This window comes from Sinocyclocheilus rhinocerous, unplaced genomic scaffold, assembly GCF_001515625.1.
Source record: "Sinocyclocheilus rhinocerous isolate Xijiao unplaced genomic scaffold, SAMN03320098_v1.1 scaffold798, whole genome shotgun sequence".
Taxonomy (NCBI): Eukaryota; Metazoa; Chordata; class Actinopteri; order Cypriniformes; family Cyprinidae; genus Sinocyclocheilus; species Sinocyclocheilus rhinocerous.
The window spans coordinates 956,564-966,002 of NW_015635037.1; the positions used below are offsets into that span (position 1 = coordinate 956,564).

Consider the following 9,439-nt stretch of genomic DNA (forward strand, 5'->3'; position numbering starts at 1 on the left):
ATACTAATGAGTCAGAGAGCACCATGGATGATCTGGAGACAAAGAGCAGCCAGTGGTTTCAGAGGGAACTTTTCTCCATAAACGCAAATTGCAACCTTCAAAACAGGTCAGGGGTAGTGAGTGTTTCAGAGTGGATTAAAAAAAAAAAACTTGTCTTTTGTAAAGCACTGGTTTCAAAACTCATATTTTGTAGAGCCCCAGTTACAACTAAGCAAGTTCTTACAAAATACATTTGATTTTAGATGAAAATTCTGTTGTTTACTCACCCTTATGCTCCAAACCAGTATAATTTTTGATTTTTAGGTAATATGCTTCCATATTCCACAGAAAGAGATGTTAGGCAGTATTGCTCTTTTCCATAAAGTGAATGGGGACCAGGAGCTGTAAAACTCCAGAAATAACCAAAATACACCATAAAACACCACAAAAGTCATGATGTTGAATGTTTTATAAGTGGATAATGATTTAAAGGGCTAAAAGGGTTTGTGTTCAAAAAGTATTCTCGTAGCTTCATAAAATTAAGGTTGAAACACTGATGGCACATGGACTATTTTAATGATGTCTTTACTACCTTTCTGGGCCTTGAATATGGTAGTTGTATTGCTGTCTATGGGAGGATCAGAAAGCTCTCGGATTTCGTCACAAATATCTTAATTTTTGTTATGGAGATGAACGAAAGTCTTACAGGTTTGGAACGGCATGAGGGTGAGTAATTGACAGAATTTTCATTTTTGGGTGAATTTTCCCTTTAAACTTCTGTATTTTACTCATACAAAGTTATATGTCCTTAGTACACTCAGAATATACAGTAGCATAAAATGCTGCATGGTCCTTTTTGTCATTCTTGGAGCTTGACAAAACATGGTCACATTAAATTTTAATCAGCAACATCAGCATTCTCCTAAGCTTCTCCTTTTCTGTTTTATGAGAGGACAAAACAATTGTAAAGGGTTCAGAATGATAAAAGTAGTAAATGAACAATTTTTGGATGAAGTATTCAGAAAGTGTAGAATTCAGCAGTGGGAACAGCTCTGATTCAGACAGAGCCTGCTGGATCCAGGCATTTGGTTAGCTTGCATGACTTGTTAAAGCAAGCAAGTTTCAGAAAGATCAATGTGATAGTTAGAATGATCTGTGTCCACAATCTCTCTCTCTTAACTCGTTTGTACATATAGCAGTGGTTTTTAGGTCACAGAGGCTGAGGGAGAAAAGTCCTTTGTTGGCACATCGCTCCACAAGTGCATGCAAAACTGAAGTAATGTGTTCTGGACCCACCTGACTTTTTCCACCATCCAGAACAGTCCTCCAAGAAAATACTGCTGACTGGTGGAAAAAGTGTTTTGAGGCATTTCTTTTTTTTTAGTTTTTTTTGGCTCTTGCATTTTTACCCTGACATCTCTCACTCCTGTTGGTCTTGATCAATCCACACTATGACTTTCTTCTGTGGAACTCAAAAGGAGATGCCTGTGATCAAGTTTAGTGTTGGTTTTAGGTCAGAAGTTCAGGATGAGATCAGCACAGGGTAGTTTCTTCTCTGTCGTATGATCAATTATCAGATTTCCCAGCTTGTCTGCTGCTGGGAACGCATTAAGTGTTGAAAGAGAGTGACTGCCCTGACCTCATGTCATCTGTTGTTGGCAGACTAAGTTATTCACTGCTTAGAAAAACTAGATATACTAGACATTCATCTCTTTTTTTGTTGTTTATCTATTTCAACACTTCTCCCACTACTAATATATCTTTTATCAGCACTATTTCTATTTCTCTTTTGCCATTTCACTAAATCTAAATCTATAGCATTGCTCTGAGCAGACTGTAAGCTTTAGTCGCGAAGGAAAAGACGTCATGTAGATGTTAAACATAGTTATGCTGCATGTAAACAATACTGAATGATGTTTTATGTGAGCTTTTTTGGGAAGAGAAATGCTTTATAGGATCTCATGAGGGTTCAATGCGAAATTGAAGTATTAAACTGGTCCTGATCAGTTATTTCTCTTACTGGGTGAATCTAACTAAACCTGTCCAGATCATATTTCAGTACAAGGTCAAAAGAAATATTAAAGACTTATATTTCGCTTAAAGAAAACGATGTCCAGTTTTAGAACCATAAAATGTTCATCTATGTGTTTCGGAGGAGGCATGGCTTTGGAGAGTGATTTGCAGGCAGGGTGGTATCTTATGGATTCAAAGCTAGCTTGCTATTGCTAGCCTCTCTGAAATTGTGTATACCCTACCTTTAATATATGCTGATTTAAAAAAAAGGGAAATGTCCAGATGCATTGCAGTAATTGAATTTTGGGATGAATTATGGAAGGGAATTGTCATGATAATGTCACAGTGAAAAAAGTCTTAATATTCCTAAAAAGGTTCACATTTTCTAATGCAAAGCATATTTTTTTTTCTTTTGACTTCTGATTGATTGACCCTACTAGGTATTTCCTATGGAGGCTTACCATTATTATTGTGTCTTGGGCTGTGTTGCTGTAGTTACTTTAGTCCCACTGTCTCCTGGAGGATTTGTTAGTGTTAATATTAATGACGGATTGTGAGATGATTATTGTGCCTGTGGTGAAGGGTGAGTGTTGGAAGGGTCTTACTGCAAACTTTGTGGTTTTACTTCTGCTCTGTTTTCCCAAAGAAAGTCCTAAAAATTGTAGGTTTGAAAGTTAGCATTTGAATCCATTTGTCAACCTCCTTTCAGACCGCAGAAAAGGCAAAGGCCCAAGTACAGGATAAAAAAAAAATCCTTTCTCATTCTTTTTCCCTTATCTGTCTTTTTAGAGGAGAAATATGTCACTGTCCAGGCATATACCAGTCAGGGAAAAGATGAGATCGGGTTCGAGAAAGGAGTAACCGTGGAGGTCATCCAGAAGAACCTGGAGGGATGGTGGTACATCAGGTAATCAATCTGGTCCTCATACTTTAAGGTGATGTTTAAGATGTGATTTTTTTTTTCAATTTCCTCAATGCAATATGTGACCCTGGACCACAAAACCAGTCTTAAAGGCACAATATGTAATTTTCGCCGCTAGAGGGTGCGTATTCAAAATAAACAGAGACAAAGGCGTAGTTTGATGACGCCGTGACTGAGTGTGGAATCATGGGAGTTGTCGTTTTTATCCCCACAGCCGATGCAATCCGACGGGACTCAGGCAGAAATCATGTTCATGGATGAGCTAATGATGTATTAACGTAGTAGAATGAAGCAGGGTGAGGCTGAAAGCCGTCGAAGCGAAACGAGGCCGCTGAACGAGCGTAACACACGGCTCGAAAGCAGCGGAGCTTTTATTATGCCACAGTCGAGCGCTTCCGCTCCTTCCGGTCGTGCGGATATGGGGGGAAAAAAAGCAGCGCAAGTTTTATCATACTGGATACATTTGAAAGTTCTGTTATAATGCTACTCTGTGCGGTCGTCACTGGTCTATTAAAATGCACAACATATTAAAGTGTCTTTGGTGTTTCCATGTTTTCTACAAAACAAAACCAAATCGAGGGGTTATGATGTCATTGGCAGGCGACACAATGACACTATGGACACGGTCCGTGTCACTAGTTAAAATTGCTTATTTCTCTGGATTTAAACATTCTTCGAAACATTTGGGATAATGTAAGTACACAGTCCTATCCTAACAAACCATACATCAATGGAAAGCTTATTTATTCAGCTTTCAGATAATGTATAAATCTCAATTTCTAAAAATTGACCCTTATGACTGGTTTTGTGGTCCAAGGTCACATATGATTTACATGTTATACATGATTTACATATATAAGTTGTGTGTGGGTATACATCAGTTTTACATAAGGGGAGATATGTGTCCATAAAGAGCACTACAACTTCATCTTACTTAAAACATTATGCTGACCTCTAGTGGTCAGTATGAGAATGGTAAATTCATGGAGTTGTACAATTCATTAGTATTTATTTAATTATTTATTATGTCCATGTCTGGAAAGATAATACTGCTACTAATGTGTTGCAGGTATCAGGGTAAAGAGGGCTGGGCCCCAGCCTCATACCTGAAGAAACTGAAAGATGACCTTTCCCCAAGGAAGAAGACTCTGACTGGCCCTGTGGAGATCATCGGAAACATAATGGAGATCAGTAACCTCCTCAACAAGAAAGCTGTTAGCGAGAAGGACATTCAAACTGACGGAGAGGCCACCAGCCCTGAGCGCCACATCTCCAAAAGTGAAATCAGTTTACCTATCCCATATGCCCCAGAGGCTGGAGTGGCACCCACAGTGGTCACTGGTTTGGGAATGAACTCTGGATCTAGTGCTGCCCTACAAGAGAACAAGAGCAGGGCAGAGCCGGGGTCACCTGCTATAGCCCGGGTGGCACCACACAGAGTTGAAATAGGTGAGTAAAGAGTTATGACATGTTTAACTAAAGGTATACAGCATTCACATGTTCAGAATATTAGAAAAAATATTATATATATAAAACTTGAAGTATTTATTCACATAATTATAATTAAATTGTATTATATTATTTTCTAATAAAATATATAGCTATAATTTAACTAAATATATTATCTTATTTTTCTATATAATTGTACAATTATATAGCCATATTTTATATAATAAATATGTTTATTTTCCTGTTATTTTTGCACATAGGATTTGATGCCATAGGTAACATTTCTTTTTGGTAAACAGATGTTTCCTAACATTTTGTCTGGGTGTTGTGTACCTTGATAGTGACACATTCACTGTCTCTGTTGCTCAACATTCAGCCTGTCAACTGCTGTTTGTTTGCTGTTTGTTTGTTCTTGTGCTTACTTATTTGTCTAATGCCAAATGTACACTATACAACTGAAAAAAAAAAAAAATCCCATGCTGTACCTCTCACATTACATGACTTTCATCCTTGTAAATCTGTTTTGTTGTGGATGGTATGATGAACAGACTACTATTTCACATTAACAGGTTCTTAACAGACGGCATATAATCCCCAAAATTCCTGGTGTTGGTTAAAACTTGCAGTGACTGATGTGCTGTATCCATGGCACTTCGTGCTAAAAACCTAAAAAAACAAAAAAGATGAAACATGACATTTAAAGAGACAATGTTCGTTTTAAGCTTCTAATTTTTTTTCTTTTGTTTTCTCTTTGGCTATTGCTATCATTATTCTCAGTCATAACCAGGTCATTGCATTTCCCACACTACAATATTTCCTTCTAAATTTTATTATTATTATAATATTTTTTTTTAAAAATATGCTTGTTGTGAACGCATGCTTGAGTGTGTTGGAACATGTCTCTAAACTTCTCTCTCTTAATGAGGATTACTGATGGCACTGTAATCCAGTTTGGCTCCAATTTGACCTTTTTTTGAAAATGCTAAAAAAGTTTTGGCGAAAAGGAAAACTGCGAACTCTCCTAATTTCCAAGTCCTACATTTGATTAAAGGGGTCATATGATGCTTTTTAAAAGATCATTATTTTGTGTATTTGGTGTAACAGAATATGTTGACATGCTTTAATGTTCAAAAAACACATTATTTTTCAAATACTGTACATTATTGTAGGTCCTCTTTTCTTTTTTTTTTTTAAATTCAATTTATTTGGACAGGGACAACGCACAACAACAGTGTTGTGCCAGAGTTAGCTATAAAGCTAATTTGCATCTGCAGATATTTGCTGTCTTTAACTGAGAGACAGTTAATAAAATGTTTTGTATTCACCTGGCAGGATCTCCAAACCTCAGGCAGAAACCTCCTCCTCGAAGAGATACAAATCTGGTAAGCAGACCAAAATCATTTATTGATATTTTAAATTCAGTACAGTAAAGACAGTACTGTCCTTTTCTTCAATACTCAAGGCATTCCAGTTGCCCAAACCTCCAGAGGCCCCTACTGTGGAAGCGGAGTACTACACCATAGCAGAGTTTCAATCCAGTATCTCAGACGGCATCAGTTTCCGTGGAGGACAAAAGGCTGATGTAAGGCAGATAAATTCTTACTATAAAATGTGATTATTTTATTTTTCAAAAACTAAATAGGAACATCTTTTGACTAATGAGAATATTAAAAAGTATAAATATACTGTATAGAGTGGAGTCAAAAAGTGTTTCTTTAAAGCTTAATATAAACTCATTTTCAGGATTGAAAATTAAAAATGACTATTTCTGAAGAGCAATATTTAGGATTATTTAAGGTTTTTATGCACACTTTAATAATGCAAACAAATTTGTGACATTCATTGAAAGATAAGCATATTAATTAGTGGTGATTAGTGATGTTTGAAACCCACTGTATAATAAATATATGCCATTGTATTAAGTAAATATGTAATATGTGGTCTTCAGGTCATAGAGAAGAATTCTAGTGGTTGGTGGTATGTCCAGATCGGGGATATGGAGGGCTGGGCACCCTGCTCCTTTATCGATAAACGCAAGAAGCCCAACCTGAGCCGGCGAACCAGCACACTTACCCGCCCTAAAGTTCCACCCCCTGCTCCACCAGTCAAGAAACAGGACTCAGAGGAATCACCTTCTCTGGCTGGCTCTGCCTCCAAAGCTCCAGAATCTCCCACTCAGTGTGTCTATGAGGAGCCGGAATATGATGTTCCCGCCATTGGTTTTGACTCCGATCTGGACAGTAATCCTCCAAAACAAAAAATAAATAATTCCCCAAAACCAGAGCCCCGTAAGTTTGAAATTAAAAGCAACCCAGCAGCTGCCGAAAGAATTGCACAGGCTGGCAAAGCATCGCCTTTACTAAAAGTGATGACCTCCCCCTTGAGGAAAAGAAACTCATTGGAGGATGTCAATAAGGAGGAGGTCATTTATGAAAATGAAGGCTTTAGGTTCTCCTCCGATGACTTTGCCAGTGGTTGCAATTCACATACCCCAAGGAGTCTCACACTGGGTCGTAAACCCTTCGGGTCCTCCTCTGGAGGAGGAAAGCCCCTCCGGAAAGTAACGCCGGATCTAAGCCGGAGTCACTCTCTTGGCCGTGCTGAGAGACACAGCCCCAAGTCATCATCAGACGAATCAGGACGCAATCCCAAAAGAGAGCCTGTCATGCGAAAAGATGTGGAGATCCGGGTTGGTCAAAGTCCCTTAGCCAGGCCCAAACCAGTCGTGCGACCCAAACCTCTGCTTACAAAGTCAGAGCCACAAAGTCCCGAAAGAATGGACATCAGCAGCCTACGCCGCCAGCTTCGACCCACCGGAAGTCTTCGGCAAGGCCCGATCCGTGCAGTACGTGGCGGTGAAGATTCCGAGTCTGCTTCCGTTGTGTCCTCTGAGGATTCCGTCTCCTCTAGAAGTACCTCCGATCTCTCCAGCGTCTATTCCAAAGGTAGCCGAGGTGGGGAATCCGACCATGAAAGTGTGCTCTACAGGACCACAGATGCCTACGAACGGGCCCAAGAGTCAGAGGTCAGCTTCCCAGCTGGTGTGGAGGTTGAGGTACTGGAGAAGCAGGAAAGTGGATGGTGGTATGTCCGTTGGGGCGATGATGAGGGATGGGCACCTACTTTCTACTTCGAGCCAGTCAAGAATACCCAAAACGTCAGTGTACAAGAATCCCGTGATGGCCCTCTTGTTGATCTTGGTAGCACCAACAAGTCCAACAGCCTCGAGAAAAATGAGCAGCGTGTTCAGGCCCTTAACAACCTAAACCAGCAGAACCTGAGGAGTATGAGCAACCCTAGTCCACCAATCCCATCCAAACCACCGGGGGGTTTTAGCAAACCAACCGCAATGCTGAATGGTTCAGGTGTACGGATGAGGAACGGTGTCCGTCAAGCAGCAGTGCGACCGCAGTCAGTGTTTGTATCTCCACCACAGCCTCTGAAGGACACCAACATCCACACAGGGTCTTTGAGAAGAAATGAATCACTGGGTGCAGGCGACCACTTGAGGTCCACAGCCGGCGTAAGGCGAAACTCCTCCTTCACTGCCGTTCGACCGCAGGCGGTGACTGATGTACGGGTCAGGTCTGGGACCACCAATACAGCACCCGCCGGAAGTTCAAGCCCCTTGATTGCCCAGAGAAACGGAATTCCAATCTCTACAGTAAGACCCAAGCCCATCGAGAAGACACACCTCATTCACAACAACCTTCGAGAGGTTTACGTATCTATCGCTGACTACCGTGGTGACGAAGAGACCATGGGTTTCTCGGAGGGCACTAGTCTTGAAGTTCTGGAGAAGAATCCAAATGGATGGTGGTACTGCCAGGTTCTCGATGGCTTACAGGGACGTAAAGGCTGGGTACCGTCTAACTACCTGGAGAGAAAAAAGTAATTCCCCAAAAATGTTTTAAACATGCACAATTGTAATCAAAATGTAAAAAGATGAACTGACTGAAGGACTTTTGGTTTGAAACGAGAGGGACAGAGCCTTTTAGAAAGGAGTTTACATTAAAACTAGAGTAATGCAGGTGAATGTTTAGCAAAATACCTGCCGTAACTTTATGCCAAATGGGTGCCTTCGTACATCTTTCACTGAATGTTAAGAGGAATCGGTCAAATACCAGTGACGCAACGAAAATACCAAACTTCAACTTAGTGCCATAGGCCTACAAGTACAGAAAGCACCAAACTTATTTTTGTTACAACAAATACGAGTGAGAAAGATCATTTCAGCATAGGTGCATAACCAAAAGTGCAAATCCATTCTTAAGCACTTGTAAACAAGAAATTCCTGTTTAAAAATTTTTGAACAAAAAACCAACGTCGAAAGTTATCTTAGCATTGAGTGCGCTCAAAGAAACAAAGCATAACTTTGATTGTCGTTTTTTAAAAACTATCCTTTTTTAAATAGTTTTGTGTTGATGTTTGTGTTATATCTTCCTTAGAGATGTATTTCTGCTTTCTTGTAACATCCTAAAGCCTCGTACACACCGGGACGATTATCGCGCGCGTTTATCGCCGACGTTTTTCGACGCGTCTTTTGTGTTCATACCCAAGCGATTTTCGCAGGCGATGAGCCGAATGAACGTGCAAATTCACTCCCTGACATTAGATGGCGCTTAATGAAAAACAGAAATACCCCGGTACACATTGAATCTTATTTGATCTGCAATTCCTCTCCATAACAACTCCCTCTTATCGAGATTTTTGTAGTCGCTGTCGCGTTTGTCATAAAGCCCTTTGTGTTCAGACACCAATGAGACCAGCAGCTACATTCATCTTGCCTCGATGCATCTTCTTGGTCTACTTACTTCCTCTTTGTCGTTAGCTATCAATGTGTACTCAGCAAGACCGTTTTGTGCTTGAGCGCCACCAAGTCGTGTTTTACTGTAACTTCAGCAGCTCCAGGCACGTGAACAAAAGTGCCAATCTCATTAGTCGGCCAGTTTTTAACGCGGCGCGTCAAACCAAAAAAACGAGCCCGAGGCGTTTTTTAAAAAATGACGCTTTTACGCCTCGCATTTTGTGCGTCGGTGTGCACACTCACATTGGCGCCCTTTGTTTAGTCACGAG

General features: G+C 40.3%; 1 protein-coding gene and 1 long non-coding RNA gene across 2 annotated transcripts in view; one reads left to right on the forward strand and one right to left on the reverse strand.

Moving 5' to 3' along the window:
- LOC107746292 (uncharacterized) overlaps nucleotides 1–8,114 on the reverse strand; it is a 20,305-nt gene extending 12,191 nt beyond the window's left edge. Inside the window, exons 1-2 of the long non-coding RNA XR_001640678.1 lie at nucleotides 8,103–8,114; nucleotides 4,749–4,750 (exon numbers count right to left, since the gene is read on the reverse strand). This is a non-coding gene — a long non-coding RNA (uncharacterized LOC107746292). The remainder of the gene's footprint in view (nucleotides 1–4,748; nucleotides 4,751–8,102) is intronic.
- The window catches only part of LOC107746291 (SH3 and PX domain-containing protein 2A-like), a 102,655-nt gene extending 93,753 nt beyond the window's left edge, over nucleotides 1–8,902 (forward strand). The window contains exons 9-14 of the mRNA XM_016560435.1: nucleotides 2,782–2,899; nucleotides 3,984–4,363; nucleotides 4,624–4,638; nucleotides 5,696–5,745; nucleotides 5,826–5,945; nucleotides 6,312–8,902. Of these exons, the coding sequence (XP_016415921.1) occupies nucleotides 2,782–2,899; nucleotides 3,984–4,363; nucleotides 4,624–4,638; nucleotides 5,696–5,745; nucleotides 5,826–5,945; nucleotides 6,312–8,258 (2,630 nt within the window). The 3' untranslated portion in view covers nucleotides 8,259–8,902. The remainder of the gene's footprint in view (nucleotides 1–2,781; nucleotides 2,900–3,983; nucleotides 4,364–4,623; nucleotides 4,639–5,695; nucleotides 5,746–5,825; nucleotides 5,946–6,311) is intronic.
- Nucleotides 8,903–9,439: the final 537 nt, after the last annotated feature.